Source organism: Zalophus californianus, chromosome 11 (genome assembly GCF_009762305.2).
Source record: "Zalophus californianus isolate mZalCal1 chromosome 11, mZalCal1.pri.v2, whole genome shotgun sequence".
Classification (NCBI taxonomy): domain Eukaryota; kingdom Metazoa; phylum Chordata; class Mammalia; order Carnivora; family Otariidae; genus Zalophus; species Zalophus californianus.
The window spans coordinates 112,971,071-112,998,686 of record NC_045605.1 but is presented as its reverse complement, the minus strand read 5'-3'; the positions used below and the strand labels follow the sequence as shown (position 1 = coordinate 112,998,686).

The 27,616-nt window shown below is 63.5% G+C and overlaps 1 protein-coding gene across 5 annotated transcripts; it reads right to left on the bottom strand.

Annotated features, from left to right (window-relative positions):
• Positions 1–634: 634 nt before the first annotated feature.
• CHID1 (chitinase domain containing 1) lies at positions 635–27,291 on the bottom strand. Of its 5 annotated transcripts, XM_027579378.1 has the most exons (14): positions 27,173–27,291; positions 21,791–21,926; positions 19,413–19,566; positions 18,736–18,885; positions 18,365–18,497; positions 17,653–17,697; positions 17,082–17,188; positions 16,667–16,728; positions 13,475–13,567; positions 8,859–8,960; positions 8,184–8,339; positions 1,281–1,361; positions 980–1,041; positions 644–821 (listed from the first exon to the last, which is right to left on the bottom strand). In XM_027579378.1, exons 2-14 carry the CDS (start codon positions 21,922–21,924, stop codon positions 691–693), a joined length of 1,410 nt encoding a protein of 469 aa, XP_027435179.1. In that variant the 5' UTR covers positions 21,925–21,926; positions 27,173–27,291; the 3' UTR covers positions 644–690. The 5 variants fall into 5 exon arrangements, 4 of the variants coding, with proteins under 4 accessions (XP_027435180.1, XP_027435179.1, XP_027435181.1 ...); XM_027579379.1 differs by lacking the exon at positions 27,173–27,291 and having other exon boundaries at positions 635–821; positions 980–1,022; XM_027579380.1 differs by lacking the exon at positions 21,791–21,926 and having other exon boundaries at positions 27,173–27,280.
• Positions 27,292–27,616: the final 325 nt, after the last annotated feature.

Genomic DNA, 27,616 nt, shown 5'->3' with positions numbered 1-27,616 from the left:
CTTGCAGCGTGGAAGCTCAAGTGCTTTGGGCAGGGCCCCAAGCTCACACACAGGAGCTGAGCAGTCATTTGGGGCTGGCTCCGCGGACAGCACCAGGCCCTGGACTGGCATGCTTACCGAGGGGGCTCTGCTGCTCACAGCCTGCAGGCCCATGGAGCTCAGTGGCTGGGAGTGGGGGCCGGCAGCCCTTCTGGCCAAAAGCCTGGGGGGAGGGGGCCAGCTGTCTTTGGCTACTCATTCATTAAGATGCACCAGAGTCTCTCCTGATGTTTTATCCCGGGAGCCTGGCTATGCCCGTGGGCAGAACCCGACCGCCCAGCCCACTGGCACCCACGGGCTCGCAGGGTTCCTTCTGCGGGACAGGAACAGCTTCTCTGAGTCGGGCTTCGCACAGTGGCCCCCACCCCCTCGCTGGGCAGGCCGGGCCAGCATGGGCAGTGAGAGGCCGAGGCCCCTCGGCACAGCCCCAGGGTCCACAGGGGAGGGGAGAGAGCCCGGTCCTGCCACTACCCCGCCAGGCAGCAGGGGCCTGCGTCGTCTGGGCAACCTGGCCAGGACGGCCCCACCCCACATCACTGGTGAGGAGGCCTGGCTCCCAGGACCCCTTGGCCACCTCGAGGACCGCAGCAGAAACTGAACGGAAAACAGAGAAGAGTCTGTATTTCACACGTGAACTGGTCACTCCATCGCTCAGGAAAGCACACATCCGCTCGCAGCCAGGCCTAGAGCAGGTCGTAGAAGTAATCCAGGCCCTGGCCCAGCTCCCACATGGACACTCCGACGCCCAGCTCCCGGGCCAGCTCCAGCCGCACCTGCACAGACTGCGGGCCCACGGGCAGGCGTTAGCCCCACCTCTCACCCCTGGGGCAGCCCCAGTGCCGACACTGCTCACCAGGGCCTCACTGAGGACAAGGGTCCTTGTGGGGAGGGGTTGTACCCGCTGCCCCCACCCCCAGCATCAAGGCTGGCCCACACATACCTTCAGAGTTGGGTAGAAGACCATGTGCCTCCCACCGCGGCTTCTGCAAAACATGATGAGGCCTTCTGCCTCCTCCCAGCCTCTGCTTCTCCCGGCCCCCCCCCCACAAATGGAAGGGCGTGCCGGCCCCGCCTCCCCTTCCAGCAGAGGGTCTCCATCCTGTTGGGAAGGGCCCTCCATGGGTCCCACTCCTTGGGCTGGCCCAGCCCTCAGGGGCGGTGCTTGAGCTGGTGGCCCGGGGGGCCCTTGGCCAGCCTGGGCAGGCACACCCCTCACCTAGGGCTTCCTCCTGGACACTCACTTCTTGTACTCGAAGAAATGCTCTGCTGCCTGGCTGTCCCACATGATCCGGGGCCTGTGGTCCTTCAGCATCTGGATGTACCTGCGGGAGGCCGGGCATGGGTGTAGGGTTCCCGAGGCCGCCCGAACACCTGGAGGGGCACGGCACCTGAGGCTGTCACAGGCAGGGCAGCGGGACTCGGGGGGCCACCCCCCCCGGTGCAGGCAGTGCCCGCAGCACGCCCGGCTGTGGGAGGGTCACGTGTGCACCCTGGACAGGGGAGCATAGCACGGGGCCTGGGACCCTCAGCCCTGGGCCCATGTGGGCTGAGGGCTCGTGTCCTCCCTCAGGGGTAGGGGAAGGACAGACGCTGACAGATGGCCCCTGAGACTGGGGCAGTGGCCCCGGCGGCACCTGTGGACTGTGCAGCTGAGTGTGGGACGGCACCAAGGCTGGGTGTCCCGACCAGGCCTCCTGCTGTGTCCTCTCTGCCCCACGAGTGTCCACGTGGACGGAGTGAGGGCACGTGCATTCGGAGGCAGAGCAGGTGCTCATGGGGACTGCTGAGTGTCACAGGAGGGGCAAACTCAGAGCATGTGGCTCAGCGGTCACTGGTCACCCGGGGAGGTGGGGGCTGCCAAGAGGGTCCAGGGTTTCTTTTTGGGTGAGGAAAATGTGGAATTTGAGGTGCTGGCTGCACAACTGAATGCACAGAACGCCCTGCATGGCAGGCTTGGCCACGCTGAGTTTGTGGGGTGTGAAGGATGCCTCCCCCAAAAGTGACAAGGCCTCAGATTGGAGGGTTCCGGGAAGGCCAGACACAATCAGGGTGCGTGTGTGCAGGACCCACCACAGCCAGGCAGGGAGGACCCCAAGGAGGGCGGGAGGAGCGCAGGGGCCCCCTACTCCAAAGGAAACTAGCCTGTGGCTTCTCACCTTCCGTGGCGGGGCCTGAGGTCTCCCTGCACGCCACGCCGGGACCCCCACCCCGAGACCAGAGACACGCAAGGGGCTGGGTCGAGTCTAAGCCACCCATGCTGGACTGCGGCCGAGCTGCCCCAACCTCGGGAGGGGTCCCTGCCAGCCCACACCCCTGACCTCCCACTGGCAAGGGGGCCTGGGGCCTGACAAACACAAAGGGTGGGACCACATGCCCAGTGGCCTCTCCTTGTTGCTGTTCCGGCTGCAGCCAGAGCCACCGTGCCCCACCCCCTGCCAACCGATAGCCCCCTCGGAGCGGCCCCCTGACCCGGCTTCCCCGATGGCCCTGCGACAGTCTTCTCGGGCTGGGGGTGGGCAGAGCAGGGTCTCTCTGATGTAGGCCCCCGCTCTGAGTCCAGCAGGTGCTGGGCCAGTTGCTTCTCGGGTGACATGAGGACCCTGGCCTGCAGGCAGCGGGCCCCCCCCCAGGGCTACCTTTCATGGGCAGGACACAACCACCACAGCAGAAGGCACCCGGAGAGCCGAGCCGTGACCAAGGGTGCCCTGAAGCCAAGCAAGGCACACACCCAGCAAAAGAAGGACGAAGACCGAGGCGCAGAGCTGGACAGGAAGTCGGCCCCGAGAAGCAGCCCAGGAAGGCCTCCCAGGGCCTGCTGGAGTGAGACGGGGCACAGCACAGCGACGCTGGCAGGAAAGGCCTCGCAGGGTGGGGGCTGCAGGCCCCAAAGGTTCAGAAGAACAGGTGCCCACCTGGGTTGGTGCTGGGGATATTGTGGGGCCAGGCCAGGCCCTGGGGAACATCCTGGCTTGCCAGCGAAGCAGGACTTTGAAGGCACGGGGCCCTACAGATCAGCACCTAGACCCACACCACCTCCTGGGGGTTTCATAGCTGCCCAGAATCCCCAGAGTTGGAGACTGACCAGGCCACACAGAGGAGCCTGGCCACAGTCATGACAGGTCCATGTGTTGTCCAGGGATGGCCAACAGAGACTAGTAAGTTGGGAGGGAAACTCAGGCACTGCAGAGCACGGCCCCCTCCAGGCCCCCTTGGCAGCCACAGAACCCAGGCCTGGCCGGCAGAGGCCGGGAAACCACGTGCCAGGCCTGAGGGAGCTGGCCTCCTGCCCCCGCCACGGGCTCCTGGCTCTGTCTGGGGCCGAGCAGATGGTGAGGTGGCTGATCCCACACTCCCTGGAAGGGGGGACCAGGGACACCTGCCACAAAGGGCCCAGGGCTCATCGTCGGAGAGGCCAAGACAGGCACGGCAGACGGCCCTGAAACAGGCTGCTCGGGCTTCTGTTGGTGTGAAAGCTGGCGAGCCTGAGTGACTGTGGGGCTCCCCAGCACCCCACGCTTGGCCCATCGTCAGCTGCATGGGGAACAGGGTCCACCACCGCAGGTTCCTGGGGGGGCTGGCGAGGGTGTGCATCCTGGTGAACTGTGTTTCTAGGGTGCTGGACTGGAGCCCACCCCCCAAACAAAGGCATCAATCTACAGCCTTGCTGAGCTCCTCCGTCTGGCTCACGGATCAAAGAGATGTGGCCCTGAGAGGGGCACACATGTCAGGCCTCCTCTGCAGGCCAGGAGGTCTGCCTGGAAGAATCAGGCCGGAGGTGGAGTAAGACCTCTCAGGGCCTGAGGGGTGCCTCCCAGTTGGTGTTACAGGGGTGGGGAGGCACTCTGGTGTGGGAGGGCTCATGCCAGGTGGGGGAGGGTGCTCAGGCCACACTGGGGGGTCATGCTGGCACACAGCCCAGCGCCCATCACCCCACTCTGTGTGTGTCCTTTGTTCTCATCAGGAAAGACAGCAGCTCGCACCCCAGGACCGTGGGGGGGGGATGCGACCCCCTTCCTAGGCTCGACTGCCCTCTCGTGGAGGGAGGAGACGTCCCTCCTGATCCCCATCAGCCCCGTGGGCCCCTCCACGGGGCTAGCTCACTGTGATGCGAACGCCAGGGAAGGTGCTGTGCCGGGAACCGTGCTCTGCTTGAGACCCTACTTTGGCAAAGGTCCCCTAAATGTGAATCCGACTCTACGTGGGGGCCTGTGGGGAGTGACCACACCGAGGGCCGCGTGTCTGCCCCTCCACAACTCGTCTGGGGCTTGAGGCTCAAGGGTCCCTCGTTGGAACGGCAGCCTGCCACTGGGCCAGTCAGAAGCCCTTCCTGGGGCTCCTCACAGGGCTCCGAAGCCAGCCCCCCAGGTGCCCCAGCCCTGGACAGTGGGCACCCACACACCACGGCCAGGAGCATGGCCTCTTCTGCCCACCGAGGAGGGTGTGGCCCCCAGCCTACCAGGATCCGGAGGGGGACCGCCAAGGGAGGGGAAAGCCAGGCAGGAGGCGGGCACCTGCTCCTTTCCTCAAGCATCCCTGGGGGCCAAGGGCACCCTCACCCACCCGATCCCACGGCCCAGGCACACAAAGCATGACGGCGGAGTCTGTGCCGTCAGTCCCTTTGGTCCCACAGCCCGCGATCGCCCGGGGAACGTGGGGGAACGTGGGGGGACGCGGGGGGACGAGGAGCGTGCCGGGGGCCACCATCAAGACCAGAGTCTCTGGCCTGGCCCCATTCTACAGCGAGGCGGGAGGAGGCCTGGGGTGGGGGCGACTCTGGGGCAGCCCTACACCACAGCCCTCCCCAGAAGCAGATGGGACCCCTCGCCTGCCTCAAAATCCTCAGGCCGGTCAGCACCTGGTGCCTCTAGGCTGTAGTACTGACCCTGCCTGCCCGCCGCAGCCCTGCCATCCCTGCCCAAGGCCCTCGGCCCCTCTGCAGGACACACCCACCAGGCGGGCCTCCACATGCCCTTGAGGTGCGTGAGCCGCAGCACTGTGCCCGCCCTGACCCACGGGAGGCCCCGCTGAGCTGTCACCTGCTCCCGCCAGGGTCAGGCAGAGGACCGGGCAGGGTGGCAAGCGCTCCTCCCTGACACACAGCCATACCCCCTGGGCCCACAGACCACTCTCCAACCAACCCCTGCCCTCAGGCAGGCCGCAGCCGTGCTGCCCCCCTCCTCGGCCTCCCGCCCGCAGCTATCAGCGGGGCGCGGCTGGCGGGGAGGCGGAGGCCAGCAGCCTGGCGGGGGGGACACCTCAGAAGAAGGTGGGGAGCAGGGTGGGGGGACAGCCAGAAGCCCCCGCGTCTGAGGACAGGTGGCATGCGGGGGCACGCATACCCACACACACCATCATAATCGCGGCTGTGTCTCCCCGCCTCCAACAGTCAGGGGCCAGATGCTGGCGGCCAGTGAAGGCCGTGTGGTGCCTTCCATCGTGTGACCTGGGCTGGTCGCGTGCGGGGTGCACTGCCAGGCTGGGGCTAACAAGCCTGAGAACGCACTCCACGTGCTGCTGTGGGCCCACATGGAGCGTATGAACAGTAACTCTCCACCCTTGAAGTGGTGGCAGAGATGAACTGTGTCCCCCAGATTCCTATGCTGGAGTCCTGGCCCCCAGCACCCCAGGGTGTGGCCGCATCTGGAGATGGGGCCTTCACAGAGGGGCTGGAGGTAACACGGGGTCACTGGCATGGGCCCTGATCCCGTGTGACCGGGGTCCATACAGGAAGACGGAATCAGGACACAGACCCGCATGGAGGGACGACCCCATGAGGACCCAGGGAGAGCAGGGCTGTCCACACACGAGGAGAGAGGTCTCAGGGGACCCCGCTCTGTCCACGCCTGCATCCTGGGCTTCCAGTCTCTGGGACCGGCGGACGGTGAGCATCTGCGGTGTCTGTAAGGAGTGCAGGCTGCCTGAGCACCACAGGGCTAACATCTCCTGGCCCCCACAGGTCCAGGCCAGCAGAGCCTGAGGCTGGAGTACAGGCAGGTGGGTAGGGGGCACTGGGGCCCTCTGACCTTACACAAGTATGCTCCTACTCCCAGCTGACTGGTCAGCAGACACATGGCAAGGCTCCCTAAAGGCCTGGGGCTGGTGCTGGGAGCCCAAGCTCTGGACGCGGCTCTGCCCACTGTTTCCTTGAGCCGGGCACCTGGTCAGGGACAGGGGCAGAACAGGGGCACCAGCAATACTTCCAGAACTTTCTCAGCAATCCCGTCAGAGAGGGGCTGCGGTGGGGAAGGGGCAGCGTGCGAGGAGCACAGAACAGCCCTGGCCAGAAGGACAGGGAAACAGGAAGGGGGAGCTCTCGGGGATGGGGCGGCCAGGTGCCGAGAACCCCAGTCTGCTGCAGGGAGACAGGGCAGCGCCCCAGCAACCGACCAGGCACCATCTCAACCCCCCAGGAGCTGGGGAGCCACTCCTTGGCCTCCCTGCCCCAGCTCCTGCTGTCTATGCCACGTCCACGCCACTTCCCAGCAGAGAGGGGCAGGCCCTGGTTCAGAGACACAGAGTGTGCCCAGTGCCAGGGGCCAGGCGAGGGGTGCCTGCAGCAGACCCCAGCATCGGCTGTGCAGACATGGGACGTGGTCCTGGAGGGGCCACCACCTGCCCATCCCCACCTCAGAGCACGGCAGATCCTGATGTCCCACCCACGGAGGGGCCCAACCCAAGGACAGCCGACGTGAGAGGTGGTCGTGGCCCCTCATGGGCATTCTCCCTTGTCCTGGTGGCCCAGCCCTCGGAGCAGGAGGGGCCTGGAGGAAACAAGGAAGCCCCCCACCCCTCTGGGTAGGTGGCTGGTAGCAGCCCCTCAGAACCCTCGAGTCCAGCCAAGGGCCAACCAAGCAGCTTCTGTCCCCCCACCATGGCACAGCTGGAGGGGCTCACCACGGATGACAGGTACGGACAGGCCTGGCGGCAGCAGGCACTCAACACCCACCCCCCTGCCTAGGCTGACACAGTGTCCCTGGCAGAGGCAGGCCTGCGGGTCACCCGCAGACACCACCCCTGCAAGGACGGCAGGCTGCAACAGGCGCGCACCCAGGTCACAGCATCTGAACCCAATCTCCACCGACAGGACAGGTCTCTAGAAGAGCGGCTGGCTCACACGGTTTCCAGACACCCCAACCGAAGGTTGAGAAGATTCAGGATTGCCAAAACACCCAGCGCCCAATAAGGCAAAATTCACAACATCTGGCGTCCAACCAGATGTCTCCTCCCTCCACGAGAGGACAGTCAAGCCTAGGAAGGGGGTCACATCCCCCCCTGCTCAGTCCCGGGGTGCGAGCTGCTGTCCAGGGAAGGCCAGCAGCTCCTGATGAGAACAAAGGACACACACAGCTCTGCAGAGCTGCAGCCAGACAGGAGCACAGGAGGAGAGCCGCCGGCTGACCGGACCCAGGACGGGCCTGACTCAGGGCGCAGCTGTCGCAGCCGAGCCCCCACGTGCGAAGAGCAGGCGACGCGGAGGACACCCGACACAAACTTCTGGACGAGAGCCCAACACGTGAGCAGGGAAGGTGGGGCGGGGACAGCGCGCGAGGCACGGGCAAAGAAGCCAATGAAAACCGAGCGAGAGAGAAAATGACACGAGTATCAGGGGGCGGGGACAAGTCCACCGACCCGACACATGCGTCTGAGGGCCTGAAGAAGAGAAAGAAAGGGGCAGAAAAGACGTTTAAAGAAACTGGCCAAAATTGTTCCAAATTTCATGAAAAGTATAAACACACGGGTCCCAAAAGCTCAATGAAAACCAAGTGCAAAACACATACAGAAAACCACATGAAGGGAAGCCTGAGCCAACACTGCGCTGGGCACTGTCCCGACGGACAGGTCACAGCAGAAAGATGGACACAGGAAAACCCAGGATCACACACTCAGCAAAAATATCTTTCAAAAAATCAACGCCAAATGAGGCTTCCGTGCCACTCGTGCTGGGAAGGCGGTCTGCGCGCCTGTGGACGGGGCGGAACTTCAAGGGGTGTCCTGCCCCCCGACCTGAGAGGCTCAGCCCTGCCCAGCCCCTCCCCAGCTCTCAGCCACCACCTCCAGGAGACTCGCAGACCCCTGGCAACGAGGGCCTGGGATGCAGGACAGCACGGGGGGCCGCGCTGCATGGTGGGGAGCCCTGGGCTCACCTGGCCCCAATGACGGGCTCACGCGCATCCCTGGAGGCTGCATAGTCCATGCCGTAGAGGTTGAGGCCCAGGAGGATCTTGCTGCGCCACTTGGACTTGGGGTCCAGGACCTGGACGCAGGCTCGAACCCAGGACAATGGTGCATTGGGGCCAGGCCTGCGGGGGGGAGGGAGGAGTGGGTTTCAGCAGTAGGCAGAGGCCTCAGGCCACGCACTCTGGGCACCTCAGGCTGTGGCGTGGGGAAGGGAGGGCAGCAGACACAGGCCTCCCGCATGCCTTCTAGCTGGACCCAGGCCTCTGCGGTGGACAGAGGCAGCAGTGAGTGGTGCTGCGACCCCGCCCACAGGGGCACCTTCTCGTTGGCAACACGGCGGGCCCAGTGTCAGCGGCCACTATGCTGGCAGGGATGGACACCCCAGGATGGTGTTCCCACGAGGGCTGTCCTCTGCCCTCCGTCAACCGCCCCGGAAATGTGAAGGCTGCCCAATGCAGGGGCAATTGTGGGCCAGGCCCCCCATGTCCCTGGAACCAAGTGCTGACAGCAGTGTGGCCCCAAGCATGCTGGTGGCAAACCAGGCCTTGCCCCTCTGCCTGTCCGGTGTCCGGGCCCCAGAGGAGGCAAGCATCTCTGTGCCAGGTCGTGGAACCCGCTAGGCCCTTGGCGCCCACACTCACTGCTGTGCTGTGGGGTAGTCGTAGGTCATGAGGCTGAAGCCGTCCAGCACGGGGGCCAGCTGCTCAAACTCCTTGTGTGTGAACATGCCCAGCTGGTCCGTCCTGCAACAAGATACACATGTCCACCACTACGCGTCTCGCACAGCCCAGCCAGCCCCGTCCCCAGCTGGCACCCGAGTCCACCTGAGGACCCAGCAAGCTGGCTGTGGGGGCACCCAGACCATGCCCCTCCCTCCCTCCGCTCTGGGAGGGCTGCAGGTCACTTTCCCTGGAAAGTAACTGGTCACTCAGTTACAGGGCACAGCCTGCGGCTAAGTCAGGGCCACATTCCAAGAGCAGGGATGGGCTGAGAAGGCCAGCAGATCGAGCCCAATGTTGGCGGTCAAGCAAAGGCTCATTTCTCTCTGTGTCCCAGCCCTCCCCACCATGCATCCGAGGGCGAGAGCAGCCTAGCTCCGGGCTGGCCTCATTCCCCCAGGTGGTCTGTCTGCTAGCCTGTCTGCTCTGCCTGCAGCAGCCCCTAAGACTGCCAGATCCCCAGGGGGACTCTCCACATCGTGAGTAGAGACAGGACCCCTCTTCTTAGCCTGCATCCCGGAAACCCTGGGCAAGTGTGTCCCACTGCAGGGACCTCAGAGACGGTCATCCATTCCATGGGACCCAGGTGACCCTGAGATACTCTGTGTCAGGGCAGCCCCACTCAAGCCCAGAGCAGAGCCTCTCCAGCTGCCTTTGGGGGGAGCAGGCAGGATGCCAGGCCCAGGCCCCGCAGAGACACGGGGCACCCACAAGACCTGAAGATAAGCAGTGCCAGCAGACAATGGCCTCAATGAGGAGCATCAGACACAATGGGGTGCTCAGGGACACATCTGGGGGCAGATGTTTTGCTGGGCCAGGACAGCCATACTCCCTGATGGGGACAACCCCCCGGAGTGGGCCGGAAGATGCCAGGCCCCAGTAGAAAGAAGATGGGCCACAGGTGGCTTGTGGGTACACGTCTCGTACCCTCCAGGCCTCAGCCCTGGGGAAGCACAAGAACAGTGGGTACGTGGGTTCTGGGAAAATGCTTCCCATTTCAAAGGCTCACCCATCTCCAGGTGGGACATTCGCTTAAGAACCCAGACACCTAGGCCTGCCATTGCCGGACTCAGTGGCTCAGGAGGGGAGGCAGGGTGTGGGCGGCAGTGAGGCAGTCTAGTGGGGGGGGGGCGCACCCCTTAGTCCCATGTCTTGGTCCCTGCAGTGCCCGGTGGTTTCCGCAGAGCATTTGGTGCCAGAAACCTTCCCTGCTCAACTGGGAGAGGGGACCCCAGCCAGGGTCCTGGAGGGGCCAGGACCAGGTGTGAAGGAAAGGCCAGCTGGGGGCAGGACTCCGGCAGGCATGGGGCAGCAGGAAATGAGCTGGGGGGAGGTCCCCAGGAGGCCCACTAGCAAACCCACTCCATGAGGCAGAAGGCCTGCCTTCTCCAGGCCCGCTGGTGCTCAGAGCAGACACTCCTGACGAGGGCCATGGGGGTCGGGGAGGCCCTTCTCCCGTTAATACCCTGCCCTGAGAAGTCCCAGTTTAGGGAGGGCTGCTGGAGAAGTCTGGACCAGGCTCACGTCAGGCACGACTCCCTGAGCCTCTCCTCCTTTGCGAACTTCAGGGGCTGCCCTGTCAGAGGCGGTTTCCGCTTTGTGGACCCTATGCTACAATCCCACCCTCCCCTGTGCCCACCACACCCTTCCTGGGGCATCCAGCTCTTCTGGGCCCATCCTCCACACGGGCACCAGCCTCCTGCAACAAGCCGGGCTCCCACACCCCTCCTGCTGGGATGGCCCTGGTCTGCCGGATGCTTCTGGCTGAGTCACCTTCTCTCCAGCCGCGGGCATCCCTCCTTTCTAGAAGGCTGGCAGCCACGCAGGCCCCTCTACTCTTGAGAACCCACTGCTGCCAGCCTGCGTGCCTCCAGGGCCTCTGCCCTCCCCAGGACTCCCAAACCTCCATCCTCAGCCCCTCCTGCTTCACCCCCACATGGTGGACGCCTCCCTCGTCCATCACCCTGACCGGCTGCCATGTCTGGGGCTGAGCCCCACTGCCGGTCACCCCACCTGCTGGGGACCCCACCTCTCATGGTGCCGACTGGTCTCTTCCCCAGAGAGGGTCCTGTCCCATCTCCCTAGTTCCGTGGCCACATGCTTGTAGCTTGACGCTGCACCCCTCTATCTTCCCCCAGACACCAAAACCGGCCACCTATTGGTGGTAAACCCCAAGTCCTACCCCTGACCAGCCCTCTTGTGGCCAACCCCCGTGGGGTCAGTGCAGGCTCTGTGCGTGGCCACTGGCCCCTGCCACCAGCCACAGGGCGGCCCCCAGTGTGTGCAAGGCAGGTGTCACTGACCGTACTCTATCAGGGCACCCACGTCTGCTCCCCACAGGCCTGGTGGCCCAAGCCCCTGACAGCCTCTGGAGCCCCAGACACAGGCCCACAGCAGGAAAAGGCATCGCATGCATGCTATCGTCCTGCGTGCCACAGCCGTGCTGAGGTGAGCAAAGAGCCCGACTGCGCCCTGCTGCAGAAAATGCCAAGAGGCATTTACGGGCTTGTCTGCTGGGGAGCTGTTAGCAAGAGTGTGTGTGTGTGTGGGGGGTCAATGTCGTCAGTAAACTGAGCTCCTGTGGGGCACCACCAGCCAGAGCCTCGGGGGAAACACTGGGCGGGCGGACAGCTGGGACAGCCCAGCCCAGGCCCACACCCCGGTCGCCAGGAGGGGCTGGCCCGGCCATGCCCACAGCCCATCACACCCAGAGCCCCCACCCTCAGCCCTGACCACACTGGCCACGGTCCCCCCGCCTCTGGACATCCACCTCAGCTGCCTTACGAGGGTGCATCCTCCCTTGGTGGCTGCAGGGTGAGGGGCGGGCCGTCTACTTCCTGCCTAGGTGCCAGGAGCTCGGGGTAAGAACCCCTGGGCACAGATGCACCCCACCGCAGTCCACTTGCCCTTCCAGGCCAGGCCCAGGGGTGGACCTGAGGGGCGTCCAGCCCCCGCACCCTCCCACACTCTCCAGCATATCCTCTGCACCCCCGCCCTATGCATGTGCCGAAGCTGCTAGGTTCTGTGCAGAGGGCTGCAGGTGGGCGCCCCGGCCCTGCCTCTGGCCGTGGGACTGCGCAGCACCAGCCCTCAGCCTGAGGAGATGCCCCCAGCCTCTGAGGATATTACCTCCACTTAGGGCACCTCCTATACCCATCCCACAAACGGATACTGACCAGAAAGGATGACAGGGTCTCAACCCGGCCAGGCATCCCCGGTCCCCAAGCCACCCACAAAAACTGGGAGGAAATGGGCACCAAGCACCATGGCCAAACCCACAGGCTCTAGAGGGTCCACGCCTTGGCCTTCCCAGAGGAAAAGTTCCTCTTCCAGTCCCAGTCCCAGCCCCAACCTCAGGCAGCCACGAGAGGCCCCGCCCTGGGAGCAGCACAGCTCCCCACCGGAGCCAGCCCCAGGACACATGCGCACCCCACACACATTCACCAGTGTTCACAAATACATCCGTATGTGTGGGATGAAGGACGACAGACAGGTGGCGCTCCGGGTGGGCTCCCTCCCGGGTTGAGCAGCACCTGCCCTGCTCCAGGAGGGAGGTGTTGGCCTGTGGGACCCTCCCCACCCACAGTGGACTGAGGACCTTGAGAGTGTGGGGAGAAAACTCAGATAGCAGGCTGATGCCCAGGTAATGCAAAGGGCATGGGGGAGCACAGTCCACGGCCTCTGGTGGCACACAGCGGGGACTGTGGGGCATGAAGGCCAGGCAGGCACTGTCCCCAGGGAACTTCTGTCATAACTGCTGGAGCGCCTCGCAGGCTCCGTGGGCCAACTGGTGCTTCTGTGAGCCCGTCAGCCTGGGAACCACAGCTGGACATCACAGCCCCAGAGGCCCACCCATCCTGCTGCCACTTGACAGGGTGGGCCAGCTGCTTCGTCCCAGGGCAGCAGGTGGGAGGGAGCCCAGTGTGCACCTGTGGGCCATGGGGCTGGGCTGGCAAAGGCCAAGCAGAGCCCTCAGTTGGTCCCACCCAGACCTCTGTGGCCGCCTCCCCAACAAAGCCCTGCCATCTGACCTTGGGTCTGCCCCTGGTCCCCACAACAGATCTGGAGCATCCATGGTGCCCAAGCACTGGGTGACACCCTGGGCAGAGGGGACATGGCTCCAACAACTAGGGCCTGGGCTGCTCGTCCTCCCTGTGCCCTGGGTTCCAGAAGGGCTGCCTCACTGGGCTGGGGAGGGTGAGCAGCCAGGCCAGGGAAGAAGGTGGTGTGACCACACAGCCCGGAACTCCCAAGGATGCGGCAGGTGTGGATTCCCTAAAGCTCTGTGTTGTGGTGAAGCTCCAGGGCTATACCTGAGAGTGAGTAGAAGTGTCTAAAAGACGCAACCCCTCAAACTGAGGAACTCCTAACATCTTCCAACGCTTGGCTGGAAGGGCGTAGCCTTCTGCTGCTGATGTGCGAGGAAATGCCACCGTGGCTGACATGGATGCCCAGCCCCAGCTCCCACGGCATCTACCCACCCAGGGCTGCTACTGACTGGGACAGAGCTGCCCGCCCCCAGCAAGCAAGGCACTTACCCAGGAGTGACAGCCGGTGGGATGACCAGGATGGCCAGCAGCCGGGCCTGATGCAGGGCCTCAGCCAGGTGGGTGAGCATGTGGATGAGGCCCCTGCAAAGAACCAGATCAAGAACAGTAAGTCGAGGGGCCCGACCCAGACCCGCTACAGGGCAGGCGCCCCTTCACGGGCACTTTGTGCCCTGGAGGGCTCCAGTGTGGCCCTGCACCGTGCAAACGCTTGAGCACCAGGGCAGCCCAGCAGGTCCTGCAGGGGTCACCCTCCACCCAAACTGGGCCTGCTCAGAACTTGGCTGGTCCCTGTCCTTCCTCGCTCAGGGTCACCGAGAATGGCATGGGGAACAAAGGGGCATCTGGGCAGCACCCCATCACCTCTGGACTCTCCCAGACACACAGCCTGCCCAGGGGGTGGAGAAGGACCTACATGTGCCCAGCATGCTGACCTGCTGGTGGCTGGGTCAGCCCAGGCCACGAAACACCACCTGACCTATTGGGTGCCACACAGCACCTGAGAGATGCCCCAGGACCAGAACAGTGAGGACAGCTCCACCAACCAGGCCTTGTGCTGTGGGGGGAGTCCTAGCCTAGTACCCAAAGCACTGGCCTCAACTACCCAGCCCCCTCCTGTGGCCACTCCCAGTCTGGGAGACACCCAGACACAGCCGTCTGTCTCAGTCCTAGGCAGGGGGGCATCCTCAGCCCTAGGACACAGAAGGAACACCTGTAGGTGGGCATCAGGTGTGACTCTCCACTTGTGCATGGGCATGTCTCAACAGGAAGCGGGCCACCAGGTGGGGGACTGAGAAGCTGGAGTCATGGACTCCTCTGGCCCTAGAGACGTGGCAAGTATGCCCAGTGGAATGGAGACTAACCCGGCTCCAGGCACCACCTGGGAGCACCTGTCAGGCACCCCTATCCCCCTCATGCCATGTAGCAAGGACCACCAAGTGACAGGTGCCCAGGAGCCCTGCAGGTGGCTAAGCTGCGCTCTGTGTTCAGTCTGGCCTGGGCCCAGTCTGCAGAGCCCAGTGAGTCCACCCCTCACGCACAGCGCAGATCAGAGGGGCTAAGGCACGGGGATTCTCACCAGCACGGACGGTAGGGCTGTCCTGGCTACCCCTGCACGGCCAGGGCACGGGGCCCAGTGCCCACCTCCAGTCCCCACCCCACACAAATGTGCAAAAGAAGGGTGCGGCCCCGGCTGTCCTGACGAGGGTGGGCCGGGTACTGACTGCTGGAGCGCGGCTCAGGAGTGAGCCCTGGCGCGCGGAGCCTCTCCGGCAAGGAGGCGGCCTGGGCTCCAGTCAAGTTCTTGGGGAGCACACGCCCCTATCCACTCTGCAGCACCCCCCGGCACTGGCTGTCCTGGCTTTCTGGACGGCCCCAGGGCTGTGTCTTTGTGAGAAGGGAAGGGTGGTCTTGTGCCTCTGGGGCAGCACCCACCAGCTGGGGACCTGGGGTCACCTGTGTGCCCTGGGCATGTGTGGAGGGGACCGGGCCACTCACTAGAGCTGGGCACCATCCCTGCGTGCTGCAACTGCTCAGACCACCTGCTCCTCCGCAGTGCACCTCTGTGGGAGGGAGGCCCGGGGGACCCGTGTCCAGGGCGTCAAGGCGATGCTGTGCCACCGTGCCCACCACACCACGCAGGCCATGTGCCCCACAGCAACTGCCGACAATGGCCTTACCAGGCTGACCTCTGGAGAAGGAACGGTGCCCTCGGACACCTCGTCAGACACCCCAATGAGAGTGACAGGTGGGGACGGCCTCCTGAAATGTTTCCATCATGCCTCGCTGCTGCCAGGCCCATTCCGTCCTGGGAGCCGGCTCCCAGGTAGCGATGTGCCCAGAGCCACCTGTCATCCTGGCTGCTCTCTGCCCCGCTCCACCTGGCCCCTGACTGCCCTGCTGGCCGCCCCCTCATCACGGGCCTGCTACATCCTGGCTGCGGCTCAGGTAGGCGCCCACCCTCTGCAGCGAGCCGGGGCAGAATGAAGCTGCCTGGTGAGAAGCTGCAGGGGAAGGTCTCCAGCTCCGCCTCCAGAAGGTGCTGGAAGGCCACCTTGTCAGGTATGTTGCCTGGGAGGAGAAGTGAGGAAGGTCTCTTGGCCAAGAGCCAGGACCCCAGGCACACTGGCCCTGTGCCAGCTCCCGATAAACACAGGAAGCCTCTCCACTGGGCTCGCACTCTCTACCCATCCTCCCCGCCGAAACTGGGCTAATGGCCCTCCTAGGGCTAGGGGCTTGGGCCCAAGTGCAGTGGGAACCACAGCTGCCCACACAGGCCTGTCCCTCCAACCTGGGCAAGGAGCCCCCGGGCGTGCCTGGCTCCAGGCACAGACGAGAGCCAACAGCATGCCTTCCACCTGTACTCGGGCACTGCCTCTGAGTGGGCAGAGAGTGGCCTGCAGTTGCAGGACAGAAGGGGGGCCGCCCTGGGGGCAGCCCTAGCCCAGTGCTCCCTGCTGGGGCAGGCGGGCGCGGAGAAGCGGGGGCGCGGGGCGAGGACGGAGGGACTCAGGCTTTGAGCTGGGACTCCTTCAGGCAGAAAAGGGAGGGGATGTTCCAGAGCCAATGGTAGTTGGCTGACAGCTCCTGCCGTCCCTGGCACTGTGCGGGCTACACCAGCACTCTGCCACGCGAACACCCGAGACACTCTGCGCAGCACAGCTCGGGACTCCCTCGGCCCTTCGTGGAGCTGACCCCCATGTCCCTGATGGAAGTGGGTGGTGGTTGCTGCAGGCAACACGTGACCACTCCCGCCCGGCCTGGTCACTCTGGCCACAGACAGGGTGGGTGCCACCGTGAGGGGAGCACGCAGAGCCTGCGGGCCTGGGCAGCTGACTCTTGCCCTAGACGACTCGGTGGCCAGAGTTAGCGGATCTCTTCTCAGCAGAGGGGCTCCTGCTCATGTCCAAGCCTGACCCTGCCGTCACCACCTGGGCCAGTCTCCCCCAGCGCACTCCTGGGGGATGCTTATCACATTCCCTTCACCATCCACGCAGGCGTCCAGGCGGGCAAAGCAACAGTGCAGCCAGAGCCGGACGCTGGCCCTCGGCTGCTTCCAGGGCCATCCCTGCCCCTGGGTGTAGACCGTGGGAAGAAGGCCCTCCCCGCGATGGGCCTCCCTCAGTCCTTCCTCTACCCCCTCCAGGACGCCGGGGGGACAGGAAGAGCACAGAGCCCACTCACAGGTGCTTCTGGCTCAGCAGCTGGCTCCAGACCTCCACCACGAAGCCGTCCAAGTGCTGGCTCTGAAAGGCACAGGGCAGATGGGGAGGGTCCAGTGAGCCCGGAGTGGGGGGTGGGAAGGTACAGAGAGCCAGCCACTGCCACCCACACAGTGAGGTCATGGCAGGCCCCGAAGCCCCTCTTTGAAGGGTGCAGTGTGGAGGTCCCCAGAGCAGCCAGGAGCAGAGGGGCTTGGCCTTGTGTGTCCCGTCCGCTTGTGTGCCTCTCCAACCCCATCCCCTGGGGGCCTGAAGGGCCAGGAGGGCAGTGGGCAGCCGGATATCGCCCAAGGGCAGCCTCCCAGCCCAGAGGACCTCTGTGGTCAAGAGGAAGCCTAGGGCGGCCTGTGCTGAGCCCATGCAGTGCCAGGCCTCACCTTGGCCACCTGGACCACGGTCTTGCCAAGCTCTTCTATCTCGTCCTCGCTGTCTAAGACATTCCGGAAGTCCTCATGAGTCCAGTCCTCAAACAGGAGTCGGGGCACTTGGGGAATAGACCCACACAGGGATTGTGACCCCTCTGTACTTGGCCCCGCCCTCAGGGCAGCCCTTGGCCACCACAGCAGAGTGACCACATAGCTGAGCGCCCACATGGCCTACCAAGGGAGGGGCGTTGGGTAATGCCGACCTCTTTCCCCCTCACACACTAAGTTTCTGGGTGCCCGCTCCTCACGCCTGGCTCCTGCCGGAACGACTTCCACTCTGATTGGTCCCTAGCTGGCCCCACCCCCCAGGGCTCCTCCGGTTCGGCCATCACCTGTCCCCTTGCTCCAATCCCCAGCCCCTGCTAAGCCCACTGTACTTTGGGAGCACCCGTGCCAGCTGTGAGCTCCAGGACTGGGCAGGTAGGGCCGGCATCACTCTCAGCCCGGTCCTGCCAGGGCCTCTACCTCACAGTATGTGGCTTAAGGGCTGGGTGCCCTGACAGCCCAGGCCCAGTGGACTTACCAACACGTAAGCCCTTGGCCTGCTTCCTGACTGCCCGCATCCACCCTGTGGGACAAGGAGAGCCCAGTCAATGCGGGGACACATGAAGACCCAGCCCACCCCAAGGAAGAAAACGCCGGGGCCCCTGCAATGGATGTGCAGAGGGGAGGCAGCAGGAGAGAATCTGTGGGTCCAGCCCCCTCCTCCTCTTCATCCCCCTGCAGAGCAGCCAGGGCAGGTCAGACCTCTAGGTCACTGGGGAGAAAGTGGTGGCATCGGCCACATCTAGAGAAAAGTAGCCTCCAAGGCGGCTAGGACTGTTTCTTGGAGCTAAAGGGTGCCTGAGGGCCAGGTCCCAGGGCTGCCCAGCCTGTGTCTTCCGACACTGCCCTCCCAGCATCGAGGGATGACTTCAGGTCTCAGAACACCACAACTAGCTCACGCGCCCTCTCTCCAAACCCCAAAGGAGGACGGCTATGTGAACTTGAATGCATGCTCACAGAGGTGGCTGCCAAGATAGCCGGGCCCTCCTGGACACCTCCTCCCTGGACCCTGTGTGCAAACTGCCACAGGGACAGGCTTTGGGCCAATGCCAGACGGTCTCACCTCGTGCACACACACTCAGCTACACACACACTCCCGGACATACAGGGTCCCACCCTCACACTCACACACATGCACTCACACCCTCTGGGCCCTCAGGACGAGCACAGATGGGCAGCAACGTGAGAACCTTGGTCCACATCGTGAAGGCCGGTGACCTCAAACATCTCCCGACCCCGCCGCTTCAGCTGCAGCCACACGGGCGAGATGTGCGTGAACTTGCTCCCGAAGACCTTCGCAACATTGTAACCATGGCTGTTCCACTGGCAGAAAATGGAGAACAGGTGAGTGCACTTGCAGCTGGGGACAGAGGGCCCTAGAGACACCAGAGGACCACCTGTGCCATGTGGGACAAGTCCCCAGAAAACCCTTGGGATGGCTGTCAATTCTTCCGGAGGCCTCTCTCCCCATGTACCTGCATGGCAGCAACCCCGGGAGGCGAGGACCCCAGTGGCCACCTTGCCCTTGGGACCTCCCTATCTGCCCCAGGGCCTGGCTTACTGGAGTGACGTAGCCCAGGACGTCCCCAGCAAAGTGCCTCTCCCGGGCCTTTGCTGAGCAGTAGCTACGATGCTCCAGAACCACATCCTCAGCCCTAAGGTCGGTCACCACCAGACCCCGGTCTTGGACAGGCTTCTCTGAAAACTGTGTCTGAAATAAAAGCAACAGGACAAAGTGGTCAAGGCCTGCTGTCCACAGGCAGGACACGGGACCCCGAAGAACAGCAACGGTGCTCTGATCAGCCAGGCGCTGTGTCCTGGGATCAACACAGTGCCGCTGACCGGAGACCACAGGGAAAGGCCTACCCTTGAGGAGCTGACAGTCCCTGAGGACTCACTCTCCCATCCCAGAAAAATGGCGCAGAGGCATGGCATGTCTCTTGTTTGATCCACTCGACCACCGCTAATATCATAGAACTCCACAAGGCAGGACAAGAGTATGGCCATGGGAAGAAGCAGAGGCAGGGTGAGGGCCGAAATCTGGGCCAGTGGGAGCAGGCACACCCTCAGCCCCTTCGCCAGAAGCTGCTCCCTCTCAGGCCATTGGCCAGAGCCCCGGGCAACACTGGCCAGCTGCCTGAGGAGGCCCCAGCCTCCCAGCTTACAGAGCACTGCATCACAGGCCTCGGCACATGACTCCAGGGGGCAGGAAGAGGTCAACCCCCAGAACACCCCTACCTTCTCCAGCAGCGTCTTCGAGGCAGCCTTTTTGGCATCTGACTTTGACAGAGTAGTATGAACAGAGCTGCAGGCCAGAGCAAGCCAGAGCGTGCTGAGCAGTGTCCTCATGGTGGGAGTATCACAGTGCAGTCCAACCTCGGGGGCCAGGGGGCTGTAGAGAGAGCAGGGCACACATGACCACCAGCAGTGTAGGGTGTCCCCTCTGCCAAATGGAGCACCTCATAGGGCTTGGGTTCTCGTGGCACTGGCCTGGGCACTGGCCCCAGACAGAGCCCTACCCTGGGCCAGCCCTAGTGGCCTGACTAGCCTCTGGCACTGCTGGGCCCCTTGTTCCTCAGATGTCCAGAAAGGGGCCTCCCTGCTGCTGGTCAGAAAGCCTTCCCCCACTGCCTCAGGGCTGCCCTGACCACGGGTGCCATCCAGGAAAACGGTGGCTGCCCCCCACCAACCCAAAGAAATCCAGGCTACTGGAGGCTTAAGTGTAAAACAGCAGCGCCATGGAAAGACCTAGAAGAAAATATGGGTGCCCGCTTCTGTAAACTCAGGGAGGAGAAGGCCCTTCCAAGTACATCAGCAGTGTGGAAGTTAGGGAAGAACAGGCCAACGGAATTCATTATATAGAAATGTGACAGGGGCGCCTGGGTGGCTCAGTTGTTAAGTGTCTGCCTTCGGCTCAGGTCATGATCCCAGGGTCCTGGGATCAAGTCCCACATCCGGCTCCCTGCTCAGCGGGGGAGTCTGCTTCTCCCTCTCCCACTCCCCCTGTTTGTGTTCCCTCTCTCTCTGTGTCTCTCTCTGTCAAATAAATAACATCTTTAAAAAAAAAAAGAAATGTGACACTTTCATTTAGGAAAAAAGCAAATTTAAAGAAATAATAAACCAGAAAAAAATTAGAACGTACTTCACAAAGCATTCCTACCCATTATCTATCCATAATGAGCAAAGAACTTTTACAAATCAAGAATAAGAGGCTCCAATAAAAAATGCCCCACTATAAAAATATAGGAAAACGAAGAAGTGTAGTCATATCTCTTAGTACACAAAACCCCAAACTCCCTAACACACAGCTGCCCCATACAGACATGCTATCACAGGTACCCTGTAAAGCCAGGCATACCCCATAATAGAGATACCCCATAATAGATATACTGTGTAATAAAGACTCATTGTAACATAGAGATATCCCACAATGCAGAAGTACCCCACGTTATACACGCCCAAGATGCAGAGATGCCTGTAATACACAGAGATGCCCTGGGGTACACAGAGACACCCTGAAATACACAGAGATCCCCCCGGGATACACAGAGATCGCCTGGGACATGCAGAGATCCCCTGGAATACTCAGAGTTCCCCTGGAATAGGCAGAGATCCCCTGGAATATACAGAGATCCCCTGGAATACACAGAGACGCCCTGGAATACACAGAGATCCTCTGGAATACACAGAGATGCCTTCAGCCCCAGAAACAGCACCTCGGCTTCACTGGCAATTAAAGGAGTAGACATGCAGTGTTGGTGAGGACTACAGGGTATGATGCTAACGGTGTGGACTTGGGGCAGCAACAATTCTTGCAAGCTGTTCCTGGGAATTCAATTTGTGAAAATCTTTTGCATGACAATCTAGTCATAAGTATACTTTCCAACACGTGTTTCCTTTCACAAATTACACTTTGGGGGACTTCTGCACTTATGTGGAGAACCCATGAGGAGGTTCATCACAGTACTGTTGAAAGAGAATAACACACATTTCCATATGCTGGAGTATGGACAGGCACTATGATGCTCACAGTGCACTGGTCGGTGCAAATGTGACAAAGTGCACACATGCAAAAGGATCTCAGCTTTATTTAAGAATTCCTATGTGTATACACACCTACAGAGAAAAATACAGAAAGGGTGATGCTAAAAAGTAAATGAGGAGGCTATCTGGACTGCTGATCATTCTGTATCTTTTTGGCTTTAGCTGTATTTTCTGGCTTTCCTGCACTGGACTTTTATGAGCTTGCAGTTCTCTTTTAGGTTCTGCCCCCACCCCTCCCCCCGCCCAGCAATGCTGACTCCTTGTCTTTCACTCTCAGGGCAGCTGAGTAACAAGCAGGCCCAGGCTGGCTGTAGTCCTTAACGAGGCTCTAAGGTGTGCAAATGTGTTGGTCCACAGACTCACGGCCCCGGTGGACTGCCCCCTCCAGACCAGCTAAGGAACCACTTGCTGGCAGAGCCAGAGGAGACCCTACAGGCCCTGGGGAGCCAGCCTAGCCTCCTGCCCAGCAGGCAGGCATGTGGCCTTTCCTCAGGCTTTGGGGTCACCAGAGCCCCAGCCAGGCAGGGTACGCCATCAGGTGCCGATGGAGTCCGGCCTTCCGCAGCACTCACCCCTCCATCTCCTCCACCCTGTTGACCTCCTGGCCAGGAGCTGGTTTGATCTCCTCCAAAACCCTCCTCTCCAGCTGCTTCTCTTCACAGAGCAGCAAGTCTGCACACTGAGGCACCGGATACTCCCACAGCATACCTGTGTGGGGCCATGGGAGAATAAAGCCCGGGTGGGCAGCCCTGGAGGTCGCTCCCCATGAGGCAGGGAGGTACAAAAGCCTGGCCCAAGGGCTTCACGGGAGGACAGAAGGGACACAGCGGCAAGGGCAACTCTGAAGGGGCTGTGGGGAGGGATACAAAGACCCAGGCCCAGATTGCCATCTTCTGCCCCCTCCCCTCCCCAGCAGCCCCTCTCCTGACACTTCCTGGCAGGAGGATCATCAAGGAAAACAGCCCCTGCCTCCTCCCACCTTGTGACCACAGCTCTGACTTGGGGTCTCTCAGCCACAGCAGAGGGCGGGTGGCACAGAACCCACACGGGCAGGCTGAGATCGCAGCTGCCAAGCTATGAGGGGCTAACTCTAGGAAGCCTAGCCACCAGGAGGCCAGAGAGGCACCTGAACAAACATGGGCTGCAGAGCCAAGAGGACAGCTGTGCAGGGACAACCCCACCTGCTGGCAGGAGCCACATGGAGTGGGACAGAGGGCCCACTCGGCCAGGCACCCCCACCTTTGACCCCAGCCCCTCTGGGTCCACTCCATGACCTCGGTCTCCTCCTCAGCTGCAGGGTGGAGGTCTGGGTCACAGAGGATGGAAGGTATGAGAAACCAAGCAGGTGGGGGAGGTCCTCAAGCAATCCACAGGGGCCTGGGGTGTGCCCCAATAGCCTTCTCGCCCTCTGTCCATGGCCTGTTGCCCCACCTGCTGCCCACCCACCCAGAGACCCCTCTGCCTACGGCTCACCCGCCCCTTGACCTATGATTTCACACTATGGGGAAGGAAGAGGAAAGGGTAGAGATGGGGCTCATCTGGGGGAAGGGAGATGGACCCTGCCAGGCTCTGTACACAGTGGAGGGAGCAACCAAGAGAGCCAGACTGAGCTCAAGGCCTGGACTGGCACTGCCACTGACTGACTGTGCCCAGTGGCCAGCCCTGGGATGAGGCACGATGGTATGAGAGGGTTGCTCATGAGTGCTGGGCTACCCCCTGACTGGCCATGAACTTTCCAGACCGAATGCCTGACATGTGGTGGTGAGGACACAGTGTGTGAGCTGCTATGACATGTGGGGCACTTGAGCAGCAGCAAGGCCCTTGTCTGCACCTCCCATGGCTCCCTGATATGCACCGTGGGCCTGGACATCCTACCAGAGGCCTGAGGGCAAATTCTCCCATCGTGCTCTCTGCAGAGCCCCTGCTCTCATGTCCATTTTTTCCACACACACCAATGACCTCCTTTAGGCAGCACAGCCCCCGCACAGTGTGGTGTGTGGAGAGCACTTCATGTCTGTGGTCACGAGAGGACCTGTCTGTGTCGTCACGAGAGGGACCTGGGGAGGATTGTTTCAGCAGTGTGTTGACCAAAGGACAGCAAGTCACAGCAGTAACTTTCAAATGTTTTTAGAGACCCACAGTTAGAGTGTATCATAGCCCATTACATGTGTGTATGCGCCACGTGTGCATATGCACTGTATATGTCGAGGGAGAGCCACTAACCAGAGCTAACCATGCTCTGTGATATACTGACAATTTTCCTATTTCATTTTTAAGAAACTGATTTTTAGGGGCGCCTGGGTGGCTTGGTGGGTTGAGCACCCGACTCCTGCTTTCGGCTCAGGTCATGAGATAGAGGCTTCGCGCTCAGGGAGGAGTCTCTTTCCCTCTGCCCTCCTCCCATGTGTGCTCCTTTGCTCACTCTCTAAATGGATAAATCTTAATTAAAAAAAAAAAGGAAATTGATTTTTACCCATCAAATTGGTCTCACTATTCAGTAATATGCCGTTTGAGAAATGCTAGCAGATGTGCCCTGAGTGTGTCACCAACATGCTGCTGGACCAAGAGCCAACTTTCTGGTTAACAGAGTTCAGCTGCTCCCGCACAAAGTGTAACGGCCAGTCACAAGCATTCTCGCCTTTGAGCACAAATCCTGGAACCAGCTGTACTCCTGGGTGAGGAGTGAGTGCGCTCTGGGAAGGAAAGGCAGCGTGAGAGGCAGGACAAGCACAGCCCTGGTGACATTTATTGACCGTGTGCTACACATCAGGCCCTGGGACACAGGCAGTGGAGTAAATCCTGCTCAGAGGCGAAGAAGCTGCAGTGTGTGGCCACTGTGCTACACTAACTCAACTGAGTGATGGACACGGGATGCCACAGATGGCTCAAGGCCCAGTTTTGCCACCAACCCACTGTCCCCTAGCTCTGTGGGAAGCACGGGCTGACAAGTTACCCTCCATCATGGGAGGTCTATAGCTTTCAAGGCACATGGCCGAATGAAGAGGGATCCACCCTAGCGCACCCCAACAAGCATGGGGCCGCCTGCCGCACAATCTGGCTTGGCCTCTGGGGACAGGGTGGCCACCACTCTCTGTCTCACCCACATTCTCACACCAGCCCCACACGCTCACACCCACCTCAGTCACACTAAGCATGTTGGTCACACTCACTGTCTTCACTCAGGTCCTTACTCCCACACCGTCTTGGACAAACTGGCTCTCACACCTCCACTCTCACACCCGCACTCTGCGCGGCCCCCCCACGCTCTCACCCGCACTCACACCCGCACTCTGCGGGCCCCCCCCACGCTCTCACCCGCACTCACACCTGCTCCCTCGCGGCCCCCACGCTCTCACCCGCACTCACACCCGCACTCTGCGGGCCCCCCACGCTCTCACCCGCACTCACCCGCTTCCTCGCGGCCCCCCACGCTCTCACCCGCACTCACACCCGCTCCCTCGCGGCCCCCCACGCTCTCACCCGCACTCACACCCGCACTCTGCGGGCCCCCCACGCTCTCACCCGCACTCACACCCGCACTCTGCGGGCCCCCCACGCTCTCACCCGCACTCACACCCGCACTCTGCGGGCCCCCCACGCTCTCACCCGCAGTCTCACCCGCAGTCTCGCGGCCCCCCACGCTCTCACCCGCACTCACACCCGCACTCTGCGGGCCCCCCACGCTCTCACCCGCACTCGGCGGGCCCCCCACGCTCTCACCCGCACTCACACCCGCACTCTGCGGGCCCCCCACGCTCACACCCGCTCTCTCGCCGGCCCCCCACGCTCTCACCCGCACTCACACCCGCACTCTGCGGGCCCCCCACGCTCTCACCCGCACTCACACCCGCTCTCTCGCGGGCCCCCCACGCTCTCACCCGCACTCTGCGGGCCCCCCACGCTCTCACCCGCACTCACACCCGCACTCTGCGGGCCCCCCACGCTCTCACCCGCACTCACACCCGCTTCCTCGCGGCCCCCCACGCTCTCACCCGCACTCACACCCGCACTCTGCGGGCCCCCCACGCTCTCACCCGCACTCTGCGGGCCCCCCACGCTCTCACCCGCACTCACACCCGCACTCTGCGGGCCCCCCCCACGCTCTCACCCGCACTCACACCTGCTCCCTCGCGGCCCCCCACGCTCTCACCCGCACTCACACCCGCACTCTGCGGGCCCCCCACGCTCTCACCCGCACTCACACCCGCACTCTGCGGGCCCCCCACGCTCTCACCGCCACTCAACCCGCACTCTGCGGGCCCCCCCACGCTCTCACCCGCACTCACACTGCTCCCTCGCGGCCCCCCCCACGCTCTCACCCGCACTCACACCCGCTCCTCGCGGCCCCCCACGCTCTCACCCGCACTCACACCCGCACTCTGCGGGCCCCCCCCACGCTCTCCCGCACTCACACCCGCTTCCTCGCGGCCCCCCACGCTCTCACCGCACTCACACCCGCACTCTGCGGGCCCCCCACGCTCTCACCCGCACTCACACCCGCACTCTGCGGGCCCCCCACGCTCTCACCCGCACTCACACCCGCACTCTGCGGGCCCCCCACGCTCTCACCCGCACTCACACCCGCTCCCTCGCGGCCCCCCACGCTCTCACCCGCACTCACACCCGCACTCTGCGGGCCCCCCACGCTCTCACCCGCACTCACACCCGCACTCTGCGGGCCCCCACGCTCTCACCCGCACTCACACCCGCACTCTGCGGGCCCCCCACGCTCTCACCCGCACTCACACCCGCACTCTGCGGGCCCCCCACGCTCTCACCCGCACTCACACCCGCACTCTGCGGGCCCCCCACGCTCTCACCCGCACTCACACCCGCACTCGCGGCCCCCCACGCTCTCACCCGCACTCACACCCGCACTCTGCGGGCCCCCCACGCTCTCACCCGCACTCTCACCCGCTTCCTCGCGGCCCCCCACGCTCTCACCCGCACTCACACCCGCACTCTGCGGGCCCCCCACGCTCTCACCCGCACTCACACCCGCACACAGCGGGCCCCCCACGCTCTCACCCGCACTCACACCCGCACTCGCGGCCCCCCACGCTCTCACCCGCACTCACACCCGCACTCTGCGGGCCCCCCACGCTCTCACCCGCACTCACACCCGCTCCTCGCGGCCCCCCACGCTCTCACCCGCACTCACACCCGCACTCTGCGGGCCCCCCACGCTCTCACCCGCACTCACACCCGCCCTCGCGGGCCCCCCACGCTCTCACCCGCACTCACACCCGCTCCCTGCGGCCCCCCACGCTCTCACCCGCACTCACACCCGCACTCTGCGGGCCCCCCACGCTCTCACCCGCACTCACACCCGCTCCCTCGCGGCCCCCCACGCTCTCACCCGCACTCACACCCGCACTCTGCGGGCCCCCCACGCTCTCACCCGCACTCACACCCGCACTCTGCGGCCCCCCACGCTCTCACCCGCACTCACACCCGCACTCTGCGGGCCCCCCACGCTCTCACCCGCACTCACACCCGCTCTCGGGCCCCCCACGCTCTCACCCGCACTCACACCCGCACTCTGCGGGCCCCCCACGCTCTCACCCGCACTCACACCCGCTTCCTCGCGGCCCCCCACGCTCTCACCCGCACTCACACCCGCACTCTGCGGGCCCCCCACGCTCTCACCCGCACTCACACCCGCCCTCGCGGCCCCCCACGCTCTCACCCGCACTCACACCCGCACTCTGCGGGCCCCCCACGCTCTCACCCGCACTCACACCCGCACTCTGCGGGCCCCCCACGCTCTCACCCGCACTCACACCACTCCATCTCTCACACCCGCGCTCCCTCTCGCCGCGCCTCCTGCTCTCACACGCGTCCCCCGCGAGCCCACTTCGCCGCGCGGAACTGAGGCCGTGCGAAGAGGAGGAGGAGCAGGAGTCGAGACGCCGGGCGCGGACACCACCCCGGCCGGCCACCGCGGGGCTCACCTTCATGTCACAGAGGCCGGCCGGACCACCCTCGCGCGCGGCCGGAAGACGCTAGCGGGCGCCGCCGGAAGTCCCGCCCCAGAACGCTGGCTCGCCGCCGCCGCGCACGGCATGCTGGGGTAGGGGCGGGGCCGAAGCCTGGGGCGGGGCAGGACAGGGGCCGGCTCTAGTGCCCGACTCGGGGCAGGGGACAGAGGGCAGGGGGCCCGGGACAGGGCCAGGGCAGGGGCCGGAGGGCGGGGCAGGACAGGGGCAGGGGCCGGTGTGAGGCGGGGCTGGGGGCGGGGTCAGGGGGCAGGCTCCGTGCCGGACGGGGGACAGAGGGCGGGGGCCGGGGGCGAGGCCCCGGTAGGGGCAAGGGGCGGGGCCGGGGGAAGGGACCGCGGTAGAGGCAGGAGCTGGTGCAGGGCAGAGAGCGGGGGGTATCTCTCCCTGGGAGGCTGG

Bases quoted from the DNA above. Each gene is read 5' to 3' on its own strand.
- CHID1 (XM_027579378.1), bottom strand. From the start codon at position 21,924: ATGCTGTGGGAGTATCCGGTGCCTCAGTGTGCAGACTTGCTGCTCTGT. The intron at 16,729-17,081 runs GTGAGGCCTGGC...TGTGCCTTTCAG, and splicing joins CCGTGGTCCAGGTGGCCAAG to AGCCAGCACTTGGACGGCTT. The intron at 822-979 runs GTATGTGTGGGC...GTGGGCCCGCAG, and splicing joins TCTTCTACCCAACTCTGAAG to TCTGTGCAGGTGCGGCTGGA.